Here is a 26,646-nt window from a genome sequence, read left to right on the forward strand (position 1 = left end):
TGCACACAGAGCGATAATGCTAATGTGAACGGGGTGATTAGGTTGTGCCCAGGCACATCCGGCGCACCCTATGCACACGCCTATAGGGACACCTGTACATATAAGGCCTGCTGGGATTCCAACTCCTTCAAATTTTAGTTGGCTATAGAGTAAAAAGGGAAAGGTGACACTGTAATTTTTAAAAGAATTTCGGCATTTTCCCCTCTGAAAAAAAATGTAACTTCTATAGACAGGCAAAGAATGACTCCACCGAGACCTCCATGTGTCAAATCTTGCTCTTTAAGAGAAAAGCATTGTAGAGCCACCAGAATTAATAATAATATTCCCATTGCTGGTGCAAGTGCAGACACAGGGGTTTTAGCTTACGTGTGCGGCCAGTCCTTGGCATGTCGGAGAACCCAACCTGCAAAAAGTGATGCGGTTGGAGGTTTCCGGTCTCCTGGATGGGTTGTGGTGTTGCTCAGCAGGATGTGGAGGTGGCGGTAATAGGGGGGGGAACGGGGGACACTTCAAAAAGTTCATCATTAATGTAATCAAAAGGACTTGTTGTCCTTGGGGTACTAAGAAAGTCCATTGCTCCTAGACTTTAAAAAGTTGTTGGCCTTTTTTTTTCCCCCTCTGTGCAAAGGCAGAAAGTAAAATAAAGATGGAAATTTGAATTAGATCTTCCCCTTTTAACTTTAGCCACTCCCCCGGTACTCCGCCATTCTCTAAATAATCGCCACAAAGTCTCCAGAGACAAAAATTGAACAAAAAGGTCCGGATGGTCGCACTGCAAGGAAAACGATTTCTTTATTCTTATAATAAATCCATGCAGCAAAGATAAAACCACTGACGCGTTTCACACTGTTATCAAAGTCTCCAGAGAGCCTAAAAGTAGAACAGTAAAGTGGACAAGAACGCACAGGCGCCATTTTTTTTTTTTTGCAGTCACCGCCAAACCAATCTTTGGTTACATTCAGTTGGAAGAATAAGGAGTGCGGTTGCTGCGACCGCATGCAGGGACCGCGATTAACTAGCTGTGAAAAGCGCACTGCCATGTTAATGTGAGAAGCCATAGCTTTCCTGTACATTGGATGCTACTGACCACAACAGGTCACCCAGAACTCGTGTTTCGGTTTTCAGGACACGTGACCTTCTCCGGGTCAGTAGAGTAGCGTCTTTCTCTCCCACTCGCCCTTTTTTGTTTTATATTTCAGGAAATGTAGCGTTAAGGAGTGAGACTCCTCTTGCAGAGCCTACATGGTGATGTGGTGGTGGGGAGCTGAGAACTTCTGCAGCAAGGCGCCCCCAGAGCCCCTGATGGGTATGAAGCTGGGTTGTAGACATGTGCAATTCGTTTCTTTCCGAATTTCTTTTTTTTGCGAATTTCGACCAAATTTGTTTATTTGGAAATATCCAAATTAACGAAAACCAGTTTAACAAACTTTTCGGGAATATTTGTAACTTTGAAATTTTTTTTTCTTCGAATCTACAAATTTGAAAATTTGTAGATTCGAAAAAATTTGTAAATCTGAAAAAAATTGAAAATTCAAAAATGCGAAAAAAAAAATCGGAAATTCGTAAAATTGGAAATTTGTAAAAAGCGGAAATTCGAAAAAAATCGGAAATTTGAAAACCCGAAATAACTAATAATATCGTAACTATTATTAGCTATTAAATTAAAGGTACTGGAATTTCCTTTCAAATTTTGCTGTTAGTGAACATATTGAACATGAATTTATCCAAAGTTACGAACTATCTGAAATAACGAATGCCGCATCTAAACGAATTGAACGTAACAAATTAATAATAATAAATTACTATAATAATAAGAACGTTATTATTAATTTGTTCCGTTCCATTCATTTAGATGCGGCATTCGTTATTTCGGATAAATTCGTATTCGTTCCTTTCAAATTTGGCTTTTAGTGAACGTAAGTTCCAATACTTATAGTTGTTAAGTTATTAGTTAGTTAACTATTATAGGTATTGGAACTTCCTTTCAAATTTGGCTGTTAGTGAACGTAACAAATACGAATTTATTCGAAGTTACGAATTATCCGAAATAACGAATGCCACATCTAAACGAATGGAACGGAACAAATTAATATTAAATTATAATATGTTATTATTATTATAATTTATTATTAATTCGTTACGTTCCATTCATTTAGATGCAGCATTCATCATTTTGGATAGTTCGTAATTTCGGATAAATTCGTATTCGTTATGTTCACTAACAGCCAAATTTGAAAGGAAATTCCAATACCTGTGATAGTTGAGCTATTATTAGTTATTACAGATTTTCGAATTTTCAGGTTTTCGAATTTCCGTTTTTTTTTTTTTTTTTTTTTTTTTAACGAATTGCGATCACAACGAATGACCCGAAAACAACAAAATAAATTAAAAAAAAGGAAAACGATTGAAACGAAAATGAACAAATTTTTCGGCAGTGCACGTATCTACTGGGTTGCTGCCATTTACCAAAAACATGGGCTGTCCCGTACAAAGGGCTGTTACCGTCAAGCCATCTTAACCACTTAAGCCCCAAACCATTTGGCTGCCCAAAGACCAGAGCACTTTTTGCGATTCGGCACTGCATCGCTTTAACTGACCATTGCGCGGTCGTGTGATGTGGCTCCCAAACAAAATTGACGTCCTTTTTTCCACACAAATAGAGCTTTCTTTTGGTGGTATTTGATCACCTCTGCGGTTTTTATTTTTTGCGCTATAAACAAAAAAAATAGCAACAATGTTGAAAAAAAAAAAAAAAAAAAAAAGCATTATTTTTTACTTTTTGCTATAATAAATATCCCCAAAAAATATATAAAAAAACATTTTTTTTTCCTCAGTTTAGGCCGATACATATTCTTCTACATATTTTTGGTTAAAAAAAAAAACGCAATAAGCGTTTATTGATTGGTTTGCGCAAAATGTATAGCGTCTACAAAATAGGGGATAGTTTTATGGCATTTTTATTAATAATTTTTTTTTTTTTTACTAGTAATGGCGGCGATCAGTGTTTTTTTTTTTTTTTTTTTTTTTTTTTTTATCGTGACTGCGACATTATGGTGGACAGATCGGACACTTTTGGCGCGATTTTGTGACCATTCACATTTATACAGCGATCAGTGCAATTAAAAATGCATTGATTACTGTGTAAATGTGACTTGCAGTGAAGGGGTTAACCACTAGGAGGCAGTGAAGGGGTTAAGTGTGTCCTATTGAGTGTTTCTAACTGTGGGGGGGGGGGGGGGGGCGTGGCTATGTGTGACACAGCACTGATCACTGCTCCCGATTACAGGGAGCTGTGATCGGTGTCTTGTCACAAGGCAGAACGGGGGGAGATGCTTGTTTAAATCCAGCAATTCCCCGTTCTTCCTAATCGCTGCTTTTCAGATGACGACTTGAGAGCGGCACACAACATTTGCATTTTATTTTAATGACTTCTTCATGTTTCTTTATACACCTTTCCATGCAAAGTAGTCGCATGTGAGATCCGGAACAGAGAGAGTCTCCCAGCATGCGACTTTTATTTCCCCTCTTCACTAAAATTACCATAAACTCGTATCCTGTCCAGTTTTATGTGTTTACAGGACAGTTTGTAGCTCTGTTAAGTTTAAGACTTCAGTTTGGCAGGTTGGGGGGGGGGTCCAGATTATCAAAATGCAACATGGTACAGCAACAACGCATCTACACCTCTGTATGAAAAGCAATGGAAGGAAGTTTAATGCTGCCGGATGCTTCAAAAGTTTGACTGAATTTACAGTTCATGTGAAATTTAATGTGCGGAAGGACAATGTATACAGTGAGGGGGGGGGAGTGTTTGATCCCCTGCTGATTTTGTACGTTTGCCCCACTGACAAAGAACCGATCCGTATATAATTTTAATGGTCGGTTTATTTCAACAGTGAGAGACAGAATAACAACAAAAATATCCAGGAAAACGCATTTCAAAAAAGTTATAAATTGATTTTCATTTTAATTGGTGAAATAAGTATTTGATCCCCTATCAGTCAGCAAGATTTCTGGCTCCCAGGTGTCTTCTATACAGGTAACGAGCTGAGATTAGGAGCACTCTCTTAAAGGGAGTGCTCCTAATCGCAGCTTGTTACCTGTATAAAAGACACCTGTCCATAGAAGCAATCAGATTCCAATCTCTCCACCATGGCCAAGGCCAAAGAGCTGTCCAAGGATGTTGGGGAGAAGATTGTAGACCTACACAAGGCTGGAATGGTCTACAAGACCATCGCCAAAGCAGTGAGATGGTGACAACAGTTGGTGCGATTTATTCGCAAATGGAAGAAACACAAAACTGTTAATCTCTCTCGGTCTGGGGCTCCATGCAAGATCTCACCTCCTGGAGTTTCAATGAGAACGGTGAGGAATCAGCCCAGAACTACACGGGAGAATCTTGTCAATGATCTCAAGGCAGCTGGGACCATAGTCACCAAGAAAACATTTGGTGACCCACTACGCCGTGAAGGACTGAAATCCTGCAGCCCCCACAAGGTCCCCCTGCTCAGGAAAGAACATGTACAGGACCATCTGAAGTTTGCTAATGGACATCTGAATGATTCAGAGGAGAACTGGGGGAAAGAGTTGTGGTCAGAGGAGACCAAAATTGAGCTCTTTGGCATCAACTCAACTTGCCGTGTCTGGAGGAGAAGGAGTGCTGCCTATGACCCCAAGAACACCGTCCCCACCATCAAACACGGAGGTTGAAACATTATGCTTTGGGGGTGTTCTTCTGCTAAGGGGACAGGACATCCTCACCGTATCAAAGGAACAATGAACGGGGCCATGTACCTTCAAATCTTGGGTCAGAACCTCCTTCCCTCAGCCAGGGTATTGAAAATGGGTCGTGGATGGGTATTCCAGCATGACAATGACCCAAAACACACGGCCAAGGCAACACATAGGAGTGGCTCAAGAAGAAGCACATTAAGGTCCTGGAGTGGCCTAGCCAGTCTGCAGACCTTAATCCTATAGAAAATGTATAGAGGGAGCTGAAGGTTCGAGTTGCCAAACGTCCGCCTCGAAAACGTAATGATTTGGAGATGATCTGCAAAGAGGACAAAATCCCTCCTGAGATGTGTGCAAACCTGGTGGCCAACTACAAGAAATGTCTGACCTCTGTGATTGCCAACAAGGGTTTTGCCACCAACTACTAAGTCATGTTTTGCGAAGGGGTCAAATACTTATTTCACTCATTAAAATGCAAATCAATTTATAACTTTTTTGAAATGCGTTTTTCTGGATATTTTTGTTGTTCTGTCTCTCACTGTTAAAATAAACCGACCATTAAAATTATAGACTGATCGTTTCTTCGTCAGTGGGGCAAACGTACAAAATCAGCAGGGGGTCAAACACTTTTTTTTTTTTTCCCCCCTCACTGTACTGCAATTTTTTTATTTTTTTGTTAACATGTTATTAAAATTACTTGCTCCTTTCAACATTTCATTTCAACCCTAAAAATAATTAGAAAAAGAATAAACCGATTTATTTATTTTTTGGCATTCTGAGAATGTTTTTGCTACTTTTCATATTTGTAGCTCTATTTTATGTCAAATTTAAATGTCAAAAGCAGTAAAAAATGTTCTCAGCATGTTAAGAAAAAAAAATGCATAAAATACACACAACAAATCTGCCCAACGTTTTATCTAAAAAAAACAAACAAAAAACCAAACAAACAAAAAAAAAAAAAAAAAACACCTTTAAAAATGTATGTATTTTGTTTCTTTTTTTTTTTTTTTTTTTTTTTTTAGCAGTTTTGCTCAAACCATGCACTCTATGGTGCCATTCACTTTCAGCTGCACCTCAAAGTGGGCACAGCTCTAACACATTTTGCAGTCTGTGCAATGCGAGACATGGCAGAGCTCTACAGTGCATTATGGTGTGTTACGTCGGCAAAAACTGCTGCACGTTTTTTAAAATTTTATTGTATTTAATTTTTTTTTTTTTTTTTTTTTTAAACCCACAAGAACAGACAGCCCTGAATGATGTCAGTCTGTAGGTCTATAGAGCTTCATGTGGGATGTATAATGTGGATTGGACTTCTCATCAGTAAACAGAATAAAACTGGACACTAGAAAAGGCCATTCCCTACATTGCTGGAACGATCGCTCTTTTTTTTTTTTTTTATAAATCCTGTCATTTTATTCATAAAGTTATTGCTTCCCGCTGTGCATTTATTTTTCTTTAATTTTTTTTAATTTGGTTCAGTGATGGACAGAATGTAGAATCTTGTATAAAGAATGTACAGTGCTTCATACTCCCTTCTTTTTTTTTTTTTTTTTTTTGTTAAGAAAAAAAATAAACCGTGCCCTGTAATGATGTTCTTGTATGAATTTTTATTTATTGCATTTAAATGGGGCAATATGGGGGATCTTTTTTTATCATTGGATATTGGCCTTGCTTGCTTCTTGGACTTGTTTCTCTCATTATAAATCTTATATATATATTTTTTTTTCTTAATCGTTACTTTTTTTTTTTTTTTTTTTCTTTCTGGGGGAAATGGTTCTCGGTGACATGCTAACTGTGATTTTGATCTTTTGAGCGGCTGTACCATACGAGGCTAATAAACATTTTATACAATCTGCCTTTATTTCCATATTTTTTTTTTTTTTATACTTCTGTGCCTTCAGCGTCATTTCTCTGCACACTTTTCATCTGCCAACCAATAAATGATCTCTCACTTTCCCCTCCCTTGCTGGAAGGATCTGCGTTGTTTTTAATAAAGGAAGGGGCGTGGTCACACAGCGATCTGCAGCTGTCTTGTTTGGGGAGCGGAGGTTAGTAGTAAAAAAATTTAAAGATAAGGCCCTTTACAGATCCGCCTGATCACCAGGGTGGATTTGATTTAAATCAAGTCTATTTTAAATCAGAATTTTTAAAGAGCAACTGTCATCTCTGTCCCGCTGTTGGCTCCTCCTCTGTCCCGCTGTTGGCTCCTCCTCTGACCTGCTGTTGGCTCCTCCTGTGACCCGCTGTTGTCTCCTCCTTTGACCCGCTGTTGGCTCCTCCTCTGACCGGCTGTTGTCTACTCCTTTGACCCGCTGTTGGTTCTTCCTTTGACCCGCTGTTGGTTCTTCCTCTGACCTGCTGTTGGCTCTTCCTCTGACCCGCTGTTGGCTCTTCCTCTGACCTGCTGTTGGCTCTTCCTCTGACCTGCTGTTGGCTCTTCCTCTGACCCGCTGTTGGCTCTTCCTCTGACCCGCTGTTGGCTCCTCCTCTGACCTGCTGTTGGCTCCTCCTGTGACCCGCTGTTGTCTCCTCCTTTGACCCGCTGTTGGCTCCTCCTCTGACCCGCTGTTGTCTACTCCTTTGACCCGCTGTTGGTTCTTCCTCTGACCTGCTGTTGGCTCTTCCTCTGACCCGCTGTTGGCTCTTTGGCTCTTCCTCTGACCCGCTGTTGGCTCTTCCTCTGACCTGCTGTTGGCTCTTCCTCTGACCCGCTGTTGGCTCTTCCTCTGACCCGCTGTTGGCTCCTCCTCTGACCCGCTGTTGGCTCCTCCTCTGACCCGCTGTTGGCTCCTCCTCTGACCCGCTGTTGGCTCCTCCTCTGACCCGCTGTTGGCTCCTCCTCTGACCCGCTGTTGGCTCCTCCTCTGACCCGCTGTTGGCTCCTCCTCTGACCCGCTGTTGGCTCCTCCTCTGACCCGCTGTTGGCTCCTCCTCTGACCCGCTGTTGGCTCCTCCTCTGACCCGCTGTTGGCTCCTCCTCTGACCCGCTGTTGGCTCCTCCTCTGACCCGCTGTTGGCTCCTCCTCTGACCCGCTGTTGGCTCCTCCTCTGACCCGCTGTTGGCTCCTCCTCTGACCCGCTGTTGGCTCCTCCTCTGACCCGCTGTTGGCTCCTCCTCTGACCCGCTGTTGGCTCCTCCTCTGACCCGCTGTTGGCTCCTCCTCTGACCCGCTGTTGGCTCCTCCTCTGACCCGCTGTTAACTCACCGTCAGTCCCATTTACTTTAATGGGATGGCTGGTGATGCGGCAGTGACACAACCAGGTGAGGGACGTGGCAGCAGCAGGTGAGTGGATGCCCGCTAAAGGGTGCTGCAATGATGGATCTGAAATGACATGTGCTCTTTAAATGTAAGGACTCATAGTTGGTAGTTAGAATCTTTAATATTTGCAAACAAAATGAAGGTTTCCTATTTAGAATAATAAGCGGTCAGGTTAGTAAAACTGCAATATCGGGACCAATTCAATCATACAGTTTGTAGTGTACATAGATTTGCAAAGCAATTGGATAAAGGAATATTCCTGAACTTTTTTTTTTATCTAATGGTTACTGTGAAATTGTGTGAATGCATCAATGCAGTGCATGTTCTCTCAGCTTGCAGAGCTTGGATTCATTGAATGAGTTTACCAAAAGTGTAAATATTGTAGAATATACAGCCTCATGCTACATAACTAAGCTCCATTTCATGCTGAATAAACTAAATTATTCATGCATCTCAAATAGAAAACTATATTTAGATAGATTTTTACTCCAAAAGCATTTTATATGGTAAAAATTAAAAAAAAATCTGATTTTAAATAAAAAAAAAAAAAAAAATCTGATTTAAAGTGTGTTCCAGCCGCGATTTTATTTATTTATTTTTTAAAGTCAGCAGCTACAAACCCTGTAGCTGCTGACTTTTAATAAGGACACTTACCTGTTCAGCGAGCCCGCGATGCCTGCCCCCCGAGGCCGATCCGTCCATCTGATCGGGTGCCGGCGCCGCCATCCTAACTAAGGGAAACAGGCAGTGGAGCCTTGCGGCTTCACTGCCCGTTTCCTATCGCGCGGCGCTTTGCGAATGGCCCTGTTGTTTACTGGGACACACACACATGTCCCAGAAGGCAACGGGGCCGCTCACCGAAGAGGAGGAAGCGCCGCAGAATAGGAAGAGCCAGATTAGGAAGACTGCCTAGCAACAAGGGTTTCTGGTAAGTAAAAATAATTTTTTTTTTTTTTTTACAATTTTTTTTTTTTTTTTTTTTTTGAGAATGTTAATGTTATTTTTTACTTTAGGGTGGCCCTCCGCTTTAAATCAAAATTTTTTTTTTTTCAAAAATCATTGATTTTTATCCACCCTGCTCTCCGTTGATCCCCTCTATGGGGCGGTTGGACGGAATCGGACAGATGGGGCCCATCTGTCTGTTTTTATCGGATCGAATGCCCGGCGGGTGTCTGCTGACATCTGCCGCTCCCTAGAGAAAAAATGGGTGGTCCGTTCGGGTCCACCTGAAAAACTGACGGGCGGACCCGATCGGCACGTTCGCGTGAAAGGGGCTTAAAGATGGAATCGCAAAGTAATCCTACAGTAATAGTCGCACAAAACAAACATAAAACTGTAAAAGAAACAAAATCATTTTGGTTTTGAGATCTGAAAAGGAGTTAGGAAGTAGTAGCAGCTTAATTTAAAGCGGAGTTCCACCCATATTTTAGATGTCCAATCATTGTCACGCCCATCCAGAATGCTGTTATAAATGGCAATATTTATTTAATTTTATATATTTTTTTTATATACCTTATTTGCAATTATTTTCGGCCGCCTAGGCGATTTCGTCAGGCGATTCGCGTGGACTCCTGGGATATCGGCGTCCTCTATTCCAGGAGTCCATGGGAATCACCTAATACTTAAACAGCGCCGTGCAGTGGAATTACTGCGCAGGTGCGAGATCGGGAGGTGCATGCTGGGTAGCCAGCTGCACCGAATCCTGGAAACGATGACGAGGGCTTCAGATGCCCACAGCAGAGATGGATACTTCCTGCTTCCGAGAGCAGGTTAGTTTTTAAACACAAAATTGAAAAAAAAACACAATAATGACATTATCAAATAATGCAGTTGAAGTGGACGCAATTACAGCGGAGTATTTAAAAAAAATAATGAATTGGGGGGAACTGGAACTTCGCCTTAATCCCGCCCCTTCTTCATAATTAATAAAGAATAAACTATCTAGCTTTCCATCAGTATAAAGTTATACAACAATTAATCATTCTAATACATTATACTAGTTAATTAACTTTCTACTTGAGGAGAGGCGGGGCTGCAGACCGCTGCGGGAACCGTTTCCTTACGCCCAGCCAAACCTCCTTTTTATTTTTTTTTATTTTTTAGCTCTGAATAAACAGGATTTTAGAACCCCTGTTAGTTTTTACTGTTATCTGTGACTTCTGCTCACCTAATGTCGCTCTTATAGAATTTCTTTAACTTTCCACAAACTGCAATGACATAGATATAGGTGTGTATATATAATCTGTATCCAATGGCGCTTTATGCCTTGACATTCCTCCTTAGACTCAGTCTGTTCGGACAGTATGGTCACCTGCTGACTTCACACCTCCCACAGGCAGCTTAACTCCTCAAAAAGACACAGAAGTTGAATCAAATGCAATTTTTTTCTTCAGATAATAAAGGTGTAAGATGACAATGGCTTTCCTAAGCCCTCTCTCTGCAAAGTACTAACGTTGACTGAGGAAACAGGGAGGGTCTAGATGGGGGGGGGCGATAGAGGTAGATACCAAATCACATATGTAACTGAGGTGTAGTGGCTGAAAACCACCACTAGATGTCAGCATATTACCAAACATTAATAACCTGATGCGGTTCAATACAACACTGAATATATATATATATATAAATTTTCTAATATAGTTTGAGTGGGGGAGGGGGCTGGAGCTTCTTATTGCTCCACTCCTAAGTGACCCTTTTGAACACAAACTTCACCAATCTACACTGTATAATTGGAAGTCTTCATTTCCATTAGAAGTAAACATTCTAGCCCATTCTATATATAGAATATAAACTCCCTCATTTCAACTGCATCCGATAGGTCAATACCCTCCAATCACAGTCCCCCGGATTCAATCGGATCCTTGGTCCGGTATGATCTGTAAAGTGTCGTGAGGAGTTTTAGGATTTTATTTCACTGTTGGCGTCTTTGTTGCAGAGATTTCCTCACTTCCTGTCTGGATTGTCATGTGACAGGAAGTGAAGGGAAATCTCTTGGACTGGTACTAATCCTTCTATACTTCACTTGTTTTCTTGCAAAGTGTTAAAGATTTGAATTCCTTCTTTAGTCTTGTATCTGTTTGTGATGTTAGGTTGAGATGTCAGGAAGTTGAGTGGTGATGTCGGGAGGTTAGGTTGGGATGTCGAGAGGTTAGGTTGGGATGTCGAGAGGTTAGGTTGGGATGTCGAGAGGTTAGGTTGAGATGTCGGGAGGTAGGTTGCGATGTAGGGTGGTGATGTCGGGAGGTAGGTTGCGATGTTGGGTGGTGATGGCGGGAGGTTAGGTTGCAGTGTTGGGTGGTGATGTCGGGCCGTTGTGATGTTAGGTTGCGATGTTTGGTGGTGATGTCGGAAGGTTGCAATGTCGGGGGGGGTGGGGAGTTGAGTCATTGGAGAGTTGGGTACAATGGGTGCCAGAGCGGAAGCTGGAGAAGGAAGTGTTACAGATCCTGACGGCCTTGAATTGCACCCAACTCTCCCCCAATCTAATCTCCCAGGGTTTCCATAGTAAGATCTATGTCCCCAGGATAAGGCCACCCTTCCCAGTGGGGTCATAAGGAAATGTTAGTCGTAATCCCCACTGTATCAAAAAACAAAAATCGAAATCTGAGCTGAAGTTGGGATCTGACCCATTTGGCTGCTATTAGTTATCATGGCTCCACACTGACCAGTAATGGCGGATAGCGACGGGGCATTGCTTAGTGATGACTGGACCCAGGATATTTAAATTGAATGTAAACCCAGAATCTTGTATAGTACGTTTGTCCTCATGCTGCGCTGTATACTGCTCTCTTCTCTTTGCTCTGTTGCAGAGTTACCTGCCGGTATCGACATCACCTCCCAATCGGCAGCTACATTGTCCTCTCCCCGTGTATGCTGCTTCAATTGGCCATTGGCGTGCCTGTCCTCACAAAGATGATCTTAGGAAAAGATGAACCCACAAGGTTGTCCAGTTGGTGTTGCTGTCCAAAACTATTGTGATGGTGATGGAATAGGTGGCACCAACTAAACAATTGCCTCCGTCCCTCCACTTCCTAAGGTTGTCTTATTGCTGACACCTGACCTGACCTGACAAGGAGCCCAATAGTCACCATAGCATACCATATCTTCTAGTCCCGATAAAGGTGTTCAGATGATGGGCAGGTCAGGTGTCTCACATGCAATCAAAAGCTTCATCCAGAAAGCAGGGGAGCATAGAAGAACGAAAAGACACTGCACACCGCCAGCTTATCAGGTGAAGCGATGTCCCATCCCTTGTCACTTCTAACGTCACATCTCTTTTCACTCCTCTATTCACATCCCTCGTCACTTCTCTCTTAACCTGACAAGCTGGTGGTGTAAGAAGCCAATTGCTACCAGTGTCCTTGCTTTGTAGCGTGAAACTGCAAGAGAAATTGAAGCGTCTAACCCACCATTCCAATAGCCCAGATACAACTTTTATTGAGGCTGCTGGTGAAATCTGTACGTATAATCAAAGTGGATACAATTCTATTCAAGGTCCAGTGTTTAAGTCCTGATACCTTGTTTCCTATTGCAAGCCCTGAAGAAGGAGATGAACGGTGGGTGTGATGCCTCAATTCTTCTTCTTGCTCTTCTGCACTACAAACCAATAGATCTTTGGAGATCCTCTGGGGTGTAGAATCCGCCTGCCTAGTCACCTATTCCATCATCCGTACAATACTACTGGACAGCAGCACCAACTGGCCAACTTTGTGGGTTCAGCTCCATCTTTCCTAAGGTGGTCTTCTCGTCAGACCTGACAGAGGCAGCCTAGTAGTATTGTAATGATGTTCTGGTAGGTAACCTAGTTACTAGGTGGCAGCTTCTCCACCTCAGAGGATCTCCACCGTCAATGTTTTTTTTTTTCATTTGTGGTAACAAAACATTAAGTTTGAAGCTCCAAACTACCATTCAGTAGTCCAGATATCATTTTAGTCCAGTAGTGACAATAAAGTAGCCAACATGTTTCCGGGAGCCAAAAAATAGGGGAAGGGGGTTTCTAGGGTACTGATTTGGGTGAGGAGGTCGGTGAAGGTCGGGCGATTAAAGGTGGATAAGGAAGGGAGGGGTGGGGAACCATTTGTTTACTATACTATGGAACGCTGGATTTTCAGTGGCTATCGCGGGAGGATATGCAGCTGCAGGCATCACCCCAAGACCGTTTATTAGAGTCAGCGGTCGGCTGTCTTGTAATGGCAATCTGAGCGGATCACCAGCCACTCGAATGCTATTACAAGCAGGGGGAAGGTACTCCTCCCCATTCCCGCTGCCTTCCACGGCTCTTCTGTCCCACCGGGAGACCTGAGCGACCAGCCGGCACGATCGCCTTTCATTGGCTGTTAGTAATAGTAGATGAAAGCGATGACATGACATCACTTCCGCTTTACTCATAAACCATCTGCTGCATTTATTTGAAAATCAAAAACATTCAGAAACGCCGATCTTGGAGGGATTTGGTGTCTTATAGTGTCTTATAGACCCCCAGATCTCTCCATAAAGAGGACCTGTCACATGTCCACCCGCCCCTTTAAAAATTAAAAGTCAGCAGCTACACATACTACAGCTGCTGACTTTTAACATTAGGACACTTACCTGTCCTGTCCAGCGACGTCGGCACCGCAGCTGATGTTCCCATCGGCTGGTCAGGTGCCGCCATTGCTGGTAAGAGGACCCGGCGGTGTAGCCTTTCGGCATCCTGGCCGGGTCCCTACTGCGCATAAGTAAGCGTGCTGTGCTCTCTCACTGGCCCAGCAGAATGGGAGGGAGGAGGAGGGGGGCCGAGCTGCTGACGTACTTCGCCACGACCCGAAAGTGGGGAAAGGCACCTGTCAAAAACGGTCCCCATTGGCCCCCCTCCCCCCTGAGAGGTGCCAATTGTGGCACGGGGGGGGGAGATGAATAAGCGGAAGTTCAACTTTTGGGTGGAACTCCGCTTTAAAGCAACAGTGTAAAAAAAAAAATCAATAAAAAAAAAAAAAAAATTTTAGAAAAAAAAAAATCAATAAAAAAAAATCAGAATAAAAAAAAAATTGAAAAAATTCAGAATTAAAAAAAAAAGTAAAGTGCCCCTGTCCTTTCGTGCTAGCATGCAAATGCAAACATGTGCATCTGTCCCGCGCGCACGCAAACAGCGATCGTCCTGCACATGTGAGGTATTATCGCAAACGTCAGATCATGGCCAATAATTCAAGCATCAGACCTTCTCTGTGTAAGTGGTAACCTGTAAAGGCTTTTAATCGCCTATGGAAAGTAAAATGTACATAGTTTGTTGCCATTGCACGGGCTTGCGTAATTTTATAGCGCAACATGTTGTTGTTTTTCTATTTACTCACCATAACTTCATCTGTTATATTTTACAATAAAAATGTGTTGCCTATTGTGTTTTTTTTTTTTTTTTTTTTTCATCAAAATTCAAAATTTTTTATTTTTTTTTCCCAAAAAATAGTGTTTGAAAAACCTCTTTGCAAATATCGTGTGACATCAACAAATTTATTCTCTAGAGCCTTTGCTTTAAAAAAAAAAATATATATATAATGTTTGGGGGTTCTAAGTAATTTTCTAGCAAAAAAATACTGATTGTTACATGTGAACATAAAGTGTCAGAAAAGGCCTGGGGGGGGGGGGGGGGGGGAGGGTTCCCCTCTTTGACCATCGCTGGTGTTAAATCTGTAACTGGACTATTGTGGTTCGATCCTTCAATAATTCTTCTTGCTGTTTTGCACTACAAACCAAGGAAACTGTGGAGATCCTCTGGGGTGCAGAAGATGCTCGTATGTAGGCACAATGAATGGAGTGTGAACAATAATCGATTCCCCATCCCCCCACCTAGATGTACAGAGTGTAGATTGTATAATTCCTCTGCAGAGATTTTCCTCTCCCAGACAATAAACTGCGACTCCCGGTAGAACAATACCGAGTCAATCACCGGAGCACACAGGGCCCTATGGGGGGGGCTCCGCATATAACAACTGTACACATCCCCCATCTCCTGCAGCTAAAACTTGTCTTTATATTGCAGCTTGGAAGCTGAAGTGGCGAGATTTTGAGAGGTCTCAGCGCTTAGTAAGTTTTTTATGTGTTTTTGAAAAAAAAATTCGTACTTTTAACCCCTTCTTCTGTGATCTGCTACAACCGTCCGGGAGAACCTAGCATAGGGCGATAGCCAGAGGTGGGGGGGTGGGGGGTGGGGGAGCGATCCCTTTCTATTGGCCAATCAAAACATGGTTTGGTGTTGGGTGATTATAGGGACAGCGGAAGGTGGTAATATTACAATATATTACAATACCTGATAAATGTATAAAATAATATTAGAGTTGTATTGTGGTCACTAAAAAGGTCCATTGTGTGCATCTCTGTACAGGCGCGCCGCAGCATAATATGTATATCTGTAGATGTATAGAGGAGAGAATAAAAAACATTCCCAACTACTAGTCTGTACAATGATAATAGTTCATAATTACAGTAATACTAAATCTAATAATAAAAATTATTTAATGTAAAATAAAAATCTATAAATGTACACATTGGAACAATACACAAGTTTTCCAGCACATATGACTAGTCAGTGCAATGATAATTAATAAAGTAATAATAAATTATTAATTATTATTATTATTATTACAATAATACTAATATGTATTAATATTATTGTTATTAAAAATTAAATTCTACATTTATAGTTCTATATTTTATTAGAACAAAACATGTTTCCCAGCATATAAGACGACTAGTCAGTGCAATGATAATAATTAAGGTAATCATAAATATAATAATTATTTAAAACCAATAATATGATTAATCTTAATATCAATTAAAATAATAAAAGTCATTTAAATGTATAGATTAGAACAATATAATCAAAACCCATAGCTATAAATGTATAGATTAGAACAATGTAAACAAAATCTAGAACTATAAATGTATAGATTAGAACAATACACAAGTTTCCCAGCATGCAAATCTAGTCCATGCAATGATAATAAAAATAGTAATATTAATATAATTATTATTTCCTGTTATTTAAAACCATAATATAATGTTTTTATTATTATTATTACTATTACAATAAATATTGAACTAAAAATGTATAGATTGGAATAACACACAAGTTCCTCCAGCACAAAAAAAAAGAAAGAAAGAATATAAAATAAATATGAATAAAATTAATGCAAAAGCTCCTCTGCTTCGTACATAAATAACAAAAAAAAAGGCTTTAGATTAAAACAATTCAAACATTCTCTAGCACGTGATAAGCCTAGTCTGCACAAAAAAAAAAAAAACACAAAAACTATATATATATATATATATATATATATATATATATATATATATATATATATATATATATATATTTACATTTTTTTTACATACAGTTGTGCTCATAAGTTTACATACCCTGGCAGAATTTATGATTTCTTGGCCATTTTTCAGAGAATATGAATGATAACACAAAAACTTTTCTTTCACTCATGGTTAGTGTTTGGCTGAAGCCATTTATTATCAACCAACTGTGTTTACTCTTTTTAAATCATAATCGCAACAGAAACTACCCAAATGACCCTGATCAAAAGTTTACATACCCCAGTTCTTAATACCGTGTATTGCCCCCTTTAACATCAATGACAGCTTGAAGTCTTTTGTGGTATTTGTGGATGAGGCTCTTTATCTTCTCAGATGGTAAAGCTGCCCATTCCTCTTGGCAGAAAGCCTCCAGTTCCTGTAAATTCTTGGGCTGTCTTGCATGAACGGCACGTTTGAGTGGCTCAATGATATTGAGGTCAGGAGACTGAGATGGCCCCTCCAGAACCTTCACTTTATTCTGCTGTAGCCAATGACTGGTCAGCTTGGCCTTGTGTTTTGGATCATTGTCATGTTGGAATGTCCAAGTACGTCCCATGTGCAGCTTCCTGGCTGATGAATGCAAATGTTCCTCCAGTATTTTTTGATAACATACTGTATTCATCATGTCATCAGTTTTGACCAAATTTCCTGTGCCTTTGTAGCTCACACATCCCCAAAACATCAGAGATCCACCTCCGTGTTTCACAGTAGGAATGGTGGACCTTTCATCATAGGCCTTGTTGACTCCTCTCCAAATGTAGTGTTTATGGTTGTGGCCAAAAAGCTCAATTTTGGTCTCATCACTCCAAATTACTTTGTGCCAGAAGGTTTGAGGCTTGTCTCTGTGCTGTTTGGCGTATTGTAAGCGGGATACTTTGAGGCATTTGCATAGCAATGGCTTTCTTCTGGAGACTTGACCATGCAGCCCATCTTTCTTCAAGTGCCTCCTTATTGTGCATCTTGAAACAGCCACACCACATGTTTTCAGAGAGTCCTGTATTTCACCTGAAGTTATTTGTGGGTTTTTCTTTCATACAGAACAATTTTCCTGGCAGTTGTGGCTGAAATTTTAGTTGGTCTACCTGACCGTGGTTTGGTTTCAAGCAGAACCCCTCATTTTCCACTTCTTGATTAGAGTTTGAACACTGCTGATTGGCATTCTCAATTCTTTGAATATCTTTTCATATCCCTTTCCTGTTTTATACAGTTCAACTACCTTTTCCCGCAAAACCTTTCACAATTCTTTCACAATTCTTTTGCTTTCCCCATGACTCAGAATCTAGAAACGTCAGTGCAGCTCTGGATGAAAGATGCAAGGGTCTGTCGGGAGTCCAGAAACTCATTGACGTTTTATACACACTAATTACAAGCAAACAGATCACAGGTGAGGATGGTTACCTTTAATAGCCATTCAAATCCCTTTGTGTCAACTTGTGTGCATGTTATCAGGCCAAAATCACCAGGGTATGTAAACTTTTGATCAGGGTCATTTGGGTAGTTTCTGTTGTGATTACGATTTAAAAAGAGTAAACACAGTTGATTGATAATAAATGGCTTCAGCCAAACGCTAACCATGAATGAAAGAAAAGTTTTTGTGTTATTCATATTCTCTGAAAAATGGGCAAAAAATCATAAATTCATGTAAACTTATGAGCACAACTGTGTGTGTGTCATATATATATATATATATATATATATTACACACACACACACACACATATATATATGTATGTGTGTGTGTGTGTGTGTGTATATATATATATATATATATATATATATATATATATATATATATATAATAATATTTATAATGTCTATGTGTATGTGTGTATATATATATATATATATATATATATATATATATATATATATAATAATATTTATAATGTCTATGTGTATGTGTGTGTGTATATATATATATATATATATATATATATATATATATATAATAATATTTATAATGTCTATGTGTATGTGTATGTGTATATATATATATATATATATATATATATATATATATATATATATATATATATATATATATATATATATATATATATATATATATATATATATATATATATATATATTTTTTTTTTTTTTTTTTTTACAATGGTAAAAAGAAATAAAATCTAACTATAGATGAAAGAAAAAAGAAATGCAGAAGCTCCCCAGCTCACAATAAGATTAGTTGGCACATAAATAAATAAGATGGAAATCGAATATTCCGCGCTTAGGATCAGTATTAACAAGGAACTGCCGCGCCCCAAGCAAACTGGAAACACCAAAGTGAAATCCGCATAATACAATGTGTTCTAATAGGGGAATGGCGCTGTTCAGACAATAGAAAAATCAGAAAAAAACAACAAAACAAAACCCACCAAAAAATGAGAATGAGAAAATGTGGATGAAAAAATGTGAAAAATATTGGGAAAAAAATGAACAATAAATGTGCAGTGTGCACCAAAGTCCACAACAAACTATGTGAGAGATTCTGGCTAAAATCCTGTAGGTTAATCCACTACGTATATTACATGGGATGTGAATGTGCAAGTCACTACCATTAGTGAAAAAAATGCAAAATCATACATGATACAAGATGAATGAAAGTGACATAAAAAATTATATCAGCATTTGAAAATCCCACTCACGTGCCCAATAACATACAATACATGTAAATGGGCCAAATAAACATCTGTGATCCCTCTGACATAAATGGTAAAAAAATGTTGATAGAAAATGTGTATGTTTTTAGGTGAATTAATCAAAAAATGAAATAATGAATATGTGCGATCAAACAAGATATAAATAAATTAATGTATGTGATACAAAAAAAATCGTCCAATGTAAATTGTCCAATGAAGGTATATCAAACAGATATGTAATCCCCAGCGAATTTTCAATAATAGTGTGTCCGTGTTTGGCAGGCCCCCTCTTGTGCCCTCACTCACCAGAAAGCCCAACCCCTGCAGGGGTGAAGGGCATGAATAGATCCTGTAGCCGGAATCCTGGAGACCCGGAATCCCCCTCTCAGGTTCAGCGAGCCCCTTCCACCTAGATCCACGTTGTTCTTTTGTTATTCTGAAGAAATCTATGTGTGTTTGACAGAGGCACAGAGAAACACACATAGATTTCTTCAGAATAACAAAAGAACAACGTGGATCTAGGTGGAAGGGGCTCACTGAACCTGAGAGGGGGATTCCGGGTCTCCAGGATTCCGGCCACAGGATCTATTCATGCCCTTCACCCCTGCAGGGGTTGGGCTTTCTGGTGAGTGAGGGCACAAGAGGGGGCCTGCCAAACACGGACACACTATTATGTAATCCCCAGCGAATTTTCAATATCTGTTTGATATACCTTCATTGGACAATTTACATTGGACGATTTTTTTTGTATCACATACATTAATTTATTTATATCTTGTTTGATCGCACATATTCATTATTTCATTTTTTGATTAATTCACCTAAAAACATACACATTTTCTATCAACATTTTTTTTACCATTTATGTCAGAGGGATCACAGATGTTTATTTGGCCCATTTACATGTATTTTTTATGTATTGTTTATGTTATTGGGCACGTGAGTGGGATTTTCAAATGCTGATATAATTTTTTATGTCACTTTCATTCATCTTGTATCATGTATGATTTTGCATTTTTTTTTCACTAATGGTAGTGACTTGCACATTCACATCCCATGTAATATACGTAGTGGATTAACCTACAGGATTTTAGCCAGAATCTCTCACATAGTTTGTTGTGGACTTTGGTGCACACTGCACATTTATTGTTCATTTTTTTTTCCCAATATTTTTCACATTCTTTCATCCACATTTTCTCATTCTCATTTTTTGGTGGGTTTTGTTTTGTTGTTTTTTCTGATTTTTCTATTGTCTGTGAACAGCGCCATTCCCCTATTAGAACACAACATAAATAAATAATGAATAAAATAATAATTTTGATGGGAAACTACATTCTTTGGCAACTAGGAAATTCCTATGATACTTAGCGCCATCTAGTGATCAAATGCAGTATTTTCCATTATTAATAAAAAAAAAATATTTGACCAGCATAACAAAAATAGCCTAATAAAGTTAGTTTATTTGCCCATTCGCACAGTACTAATGTACTTCCAACTGTGTGAATTGCTATGCTTTTTTTTAAAAATAAATGCACCCCATAGTATACAGTCAGTATATTTTATATAAAGTTGCACTGCAGGTATTCATAAACATTGTCTTCTATTGATAATGATGACTGGGCGGTTGTAGCAGAGCACAGAACACTCACAGCCCCGCTAATATCCCACTTCTGGGGACATCATTTTGGCTTCTTTAACTTTTCTTGGGCAACAACAGTCACACTAACTCCTCTCCTCTCTGGTCTTTGTCTACAACAAAATGGCTGACTAACTGCTGTGCTTCTTGTCCCCCCCCCCCCCCCCCCATCCCCTCACAGACCTCCCCGTCTTCCTATTCTGAAGACGGATGGCGGCTCCATGTCTGTCTCATCGCGCCGGTGTTTCATCAGATTAGACGACCCGTCGGATTTTGAAACGGAAATGAGGTTCAGTCGCCGCCATCTTGCTACACCCCCCGCACTCGTCCACAGTAGGGATACGGTGAGAAGACGGCAAGCGAACGTCTTGTTACACCCACTGGTGTCTGGCATTTCACACTTATTTTTTGGAAATCAGTCTGACTGTTTTGATGTTGAATTGTAAAAAGCAGCGGTGTTCTGTCAGATTAGCAAACCTGTCAGATCAGCAGGTTTGCCGCTGAGTTTTATAATTCAACATCAAAACAGTCAGATGGATTTCCAAATCCTGTATTTCACTATATAAGCTCCGTTTAGTGGTAAAAATAAATAAGCGTGAAATGCAAGACTCCGGTGGGTGTAACAAGATGTCCGCTCACCGCCTTCTCACTGTATCCTTACTGTGGAGGGGTGTAGCAAGATGGTGGCAACAGAACGTCACTTCCGTTACAATGTAGCAAGATGGTGGCATCAGAACATCACTTCTGGTTACAAATTCAGACAGGTCGCCGAATCTGACGAAACATCGGCTCTCTCCGAGTTCCTGTTTCCGGCACTCTGCTCTCTCCTGCTCACAGGTCTCTCAAATCTTTATTTTCCTGTTGTGTTTTATTGTTTGTTTTATATGAATTTCAAGTAATTTTTTTTTTAATATGAATGCTAATGTTTTTTTTTTTAATTGACACCTAACTAATCTACTAAACCGCATTGCATATCATATGACATATAACCAATGTAAGAGATTACATGTATACAAATCCACGCCATCAAACCTCCATAATATTCCGTAAGTTCACGATAGAAGAATTCACGAAGAAGAACAATTTGACAAATGTCCAAAAGGTTATCTAATAATCACACTGGTCTACAAGGAGAAATGAAAGTAGCTCTTCCCAGAATTGGTGTCACTAATAAAGGAAAATTAAAGTGATTGTAAACGATCACCTTGTAAAACGACCCATTCAGTTTAACCCCTTCCCGCCTGCGCTATAGCTGAAAGACGGCTACAGCGGGGCCCTAAATTGCTGGGAGGGGGTCCATGTATGTCCTCCTGTGCATGAGCTGCCTCCGCGCCCCCCTGTGATCAGTCGACCCCAACCCCTTACCAAGTGATCAGCCAATCCCAACCCCTTACCAAGTGATCAGCCGATCCCAACCCCCTACTAAGTGATCAGTTGTCAGCCAATGAGATCACGTGATGTGAACAGAGCCATTAATCGGCACTGACGGCGTGAGAAAAAAAAAAAAAAAAATCACCGGCTTCTGACAGAGGGACATCGATCCTGAACATGGAAAGCCGCCGCCTCATCTGTGCCCACCAGTGCCACTTAGCAGTGCACAACAGTGCCACCTAACAATGCCCACCAGTGCTGCCTGTCAGTGTTACATACCAGTGCCCATCAGTGCTACCTTTCAGTGCCACCTATTAGTGCCCATCAGTGCAGCCTCATCAGCGCACATCAATGAAGGAGAAAAATTATTTGTTTGCAAAATGTTATAACCAACTATGAAAACTTCTTCTTCTTTTTTTTTTTTTTTTTTTTAATTTTCAGTCCTTTTTTGTTTAGCAAAAAAAAAAAAAAAAAAACCCAGTAGTGATTAAATACCACCAAAAGAAAGCTCTATTTGTGTGAAAAAAATGATCACATTCCCTCTGCATTCTCAGCTGCATATTAACTGGGGGAGGTGAAACAGCAGCACACTGAGCTTCCCAGTGAATGGCTGTGTAGCGGGGGGGTGGTGGTGTCATATCATCGGAGGAGATAACTGACCACGGTGTGCTCTCCTGCTTATTGTGGTCAGTTTTTAATAAGAAAGCAGAGGGACGGGCAGGATCACCAGGGATTTCACATAAAGGAAGCAATACAAAGAGAACAGGAGACTTCTTCATAACAGTACATGGTACAGCAGCCACATATCAGGAGTATGAAGTGTTGGGGTAACAAACACTTGAAGTCACGAGGATTAATTGGCTCCAGTTTACAAAGATACGGCTTCAGGTCAAAATTGCATCCAAATAATTTAAAATTATGAGAGGGATATAGCAATGGGAATGGTGCCTCACCAATCATTTTAAAATGTATCTTTTTATTGATACCAATAACATAACTTTCCATTCTTTTATTGGTTTTTCATGCTCCCTCCACACCATTGTAGAACAAAGAGAAGAGCCCCAGGGGGACTTTAGAGGCCGTTAGCGACCAGGTAATAAGAGTACAGTAAAAGTAAAAAAACTAAGCATTTTATTCAAGCATAATAAAATTGTGATTACAGTCACATGATACAAATTTAAAAACAAAAGTTATAGCCATACTGATAGGAGTCCCATACCCTAAAGCTCATATTTTGGAGCCCAAGGTAGGTCTCATGGGGTTGAGGACCAGACCAGAAAGGAAGTTGCAATAGTAATGCAACTACGAGGGGCTCAACTCTTGTCCTGATCCCCCTATTTTGCATCCAAAATGTAGATGGTATGCCACCTTACCACTACCGTCCTACTGCGCTTACCACTACCGTCACCTTACCTCTACCGTCACCTTACCACTACTGTCCTACTGCCCTTACCTCTACCGTCACCTTACCACTACCGTCCTACTGCCCTTACCACTACCGTCACCTTACCCTTGCTGTCCTACTGACCTTACCACTACCGTCACCTTACCACTACCGTCCTACTGCCCTTACCACTGCCGTCACCTTACCACTACCGTCCTACTGCCCTTACCACTGCCCTCACCTTACCACTACCGTCCTACTGCCCTTACCACTGCCGTCACCTTACCACTACCGTCCTACTGCCCTTACCACTGCCGTCACCTTACCACTACCGTCCTACTGCCCTTACCACTGCCCTCACCTTACCACTACCGTCCTGCTGCCCTTACCACTGCCCTCACCTTACCACTACCGTCCTACTGCCCTTACCACTGCCCTCACCTTACCACTACCGTCCTACCGCCCTACCGCCCTCACCTTACCACTACCGGCCTACTGCCCTTACCACTGCCGTCACCTTACCACTACCGTCCTACTGCCCTTACCACTGCCCTCACCTTACCACTACCGTCCTACTGCCCTTACCACTACCGTCCTACTGCCCTTACCAAATGTAGCAGAAGCTATTTGTGTTGGTTACACATTTCCGAGGCATCTTGGCTTCTGAGTGAAAATATTACGCAACTGTTCCTTGGAAATGTTGGGTAATGACTCTTTCACAAGCCACCAGATGTAACTGTATGATGTGAAGATCTGACCAAGACAAATGTACCTTGCGATTAAAAGAACGATAAATGACCGGAGATAATCTTTAGTCTCAAAGTGAAGATAAATGTATACATTTCTGTGGTCCATTTCCATTCTTCTACCATACTTTGTGGAGAAGTTCTGAGACGTCATGATCATCAGCCACCTCCTTCCTTTGTAGGCAAATATACTCTCCTGTGTATAAATCTCTATTGTGAGATATCTTCAAAACTTTAGCCAACCAGCACCTTTTATCACCTGTTTTCTAATTCATCCAATCACAATATGTAAGAACTGCCACATGTTATGTCGGAAGGTCGGTCATTTCCCAAAATTTGTAGACCAGTGTAATAATAATATACATTATAAGTAATTCTCTAAACTTCCACGTGAATTGTAGAAATGTGATCACTCACAAGCTTTATAATAATAAATATCCTGAGGAAGTGGGTGGTGTAGTGGCACGAAACGCGTTGATGTTTAATACTATTCTGTGAATGATAAATATCGAATCCATTTCTCAGCTTCCATATATACAAAAGCCTGTGATGTCGATAACACTTAACTGTGGCAAAAATTAGACTAAAACTAGATGAGGGTGCATTTCCCTGTGCACCAAAAGGGCCACCTAACTAAAACTTAAAGGCGTGGTAAAGCCTTGTTTAAAAAAAAAAAAACTTGTCCATCTTACCTCCACTGTGCAGTTGGTTTTGCACAGAGTGGCCCCGAACCTCCTCTTGGAGTTGGAATGCATTAAGGTGAAAAACATTGAGGGTTTACAACCCCTTTAACCCTTATTGTAAATCGTAAAAAGTATGTAAATGACCATAACAGGTATACCTATAGGATGAGGTCAATGCCATTGTATATAAAAATCAACGTTCTATCTCTATGTGGTAATATTAACATCTACCTTGAATATATACGTATAGACCATTATGAGGGTTATAATTTCCCCCTATATTCAATATAAAGGCTCCAGGCAGGATATGTAAATTAAAGGTCTACTCACCACCACCATTTCTCAGCAGCCACATATCAGGAGTATGAAGTTTTGGGGTAACAAACACTTTAAGTCCTGAGGATTAATTGGCTCCAGTTTACAGGAACCGTGCCCCATCATTGCTATCAGTGAAAGGAATAGTGCCCCATCTTTAGGATCAGTGGGAAGAATAGTGCCCCATCATTGGTTTTCTGCGGTAAGTCCTGGAGATTAATTGGCTCCAGTTTACAGGAACCGTGCCCCATCATTGGTATCAGCGGAAGTAATAGTGCCCCATCATTGGTGTCAGCGGGAGGAGTAGTGCCCCATCATTGGTGTCAGCGGGAGGAGTAGTGCCCCATCATTGGTGTCAGCGGGAGGAGTAGTGCCCCATCATTGGTGTCAGCGGGAGGAGTAGTGCCCATCATTGGTTTCAGCTGGAGGAGTAGTGCCCCATCATTGGTGTCAGCGGGAGGAGTAGTGCCCCATCATTGGTGTCAGCGGGAGGAGTAGTGCCCCATCATTGGTGTCAGCGGACGGAATAGTGCCCCATCATTGGTTTCAGCGGGAGGAGTAGTGCCCCATCATTGGTGTCAGCGGGAGGAGTAGTGCCCCATCATTGGTTTCAGCGGGAGGAGTAGTGCCCCGTCATTGGTGTCAGCAGGAGGAATAGTGTCTCATCATTGGTGTCAGTGGGAGGAATAGTGCCCCATCATTTGTATCAGAGGAAGGAATAGTGCCCCATCATTTGTATCAGAGGAAGGAATAGTGCCCCATCATTGGTGTCAGCGGGAGGAGTAGTGCCCCATCATTGGTGTCAGCGGGATCAGTAGTGCCCTATCATTGGTGTCAGCGGGAGGAGTAGTGCCCCATCATTGGTGTCAGCAGAAGGAATAGTGCCCCATCATTGGTTTCAGCGGGAGGAGTAGTGCCCCATCATTGGTTTCAACGGGAGGAGTAGTGTCCCATCATTGGTGTCAGCGGGAGGAGTAGTGCCCCATCATTGGTGTCAGCGGGAGGAATAGTGTCTCATCATTGGTGTCAGTGGGAGGAATAGTGCCCCATCATTTGTATCAGAGGAAGGAATAGTGCCCCATCATTTGTATCAGAGGAAGGAATAGTGCCCCATCATTGGTGTCAGCGGGAGGAGTAGTGCCCCATCATTGGTGTCAGCGGGATCAGTAGTGCCCTATCATTGGTGTCAGCGGGAGGAGTAGTGCCCCATCATTGGTGTCAGCAGAAGGAATAGTGCCCCATCATTGGTGTCAGCGGGAGGAGTAGTGCCCCATCATTGGTGTCAGCGGGAGGAATAGTGTCTCATCATTGGTGTCAGTGGGAGGAATAGTGCCCCATCATTTGTATCAGAGGGAGGAATAGTGCCCCATCATTTGTATCAGAGGAAGGAATAGTGCCCCATCATTGGTGTCAGCGGGAGGAGTAGTGCCCCATCATTGGTGTCAGCGGGATCAGTAGTGCCCTATCATTGGTGTCAGCGGGAGGAGTAGTGCCCCATCATTGGTGTCAGCAGAAGGAATAGTGCCCCATCATTGGTTTCA

At 41.1% G+C, this 26,646-nt stretch overlaps 1 protein-coding gene across 3 annotated transcripts in view; it reads left to right on the forward strand.

The window, feature by feature from the left end:
* The window catches only part of BAIAP2 (BAR/IMD domain containing adaptor protein 2), a 228,947-nt gene that overhangs the window by 185,145 nt on the left and 17,156 nt on the right, over positions 1-26,646 (forward strand). For 2 of the 3 annotated variants that reach the window (XR_012236794.1, XM_073606850.1), the window contains exon 14: positions 15,004-15,047. The exons of the other annotated variant lie outside the window; for it this stretch is intronic. Coding sequence is in view for 1 of the 2 variants with exons in the window: in XM_073606850.1 (XP_073462951.1) it covers positions 15,004-15,031 (28 nt within the window). In the remaining variant the exon portion in view is untranslated. The remainder of the gene's footprint in view (positions 1-15,003; positions 15,048-26,646) is intronic. 3 annotated transcript variants of the gene reach the window in all.

The sequence above is a fragment of the Aquarana catesbeiana genome, linkage group LG12 (genome assembly GCF_042186555.1).
Source record: "Aquarana catesbeiana isolate 2022-GZ linkage group LG12, ASM4218655v1, whole genome shotgun sequence".
Classification (NCBI taxonomy): domain Eukaryota; kingdom Metazoa; phylum Chordata; class Amphibia; order Anura; family Ranidae; genus Aquarana; species Aquarana catesbeiana.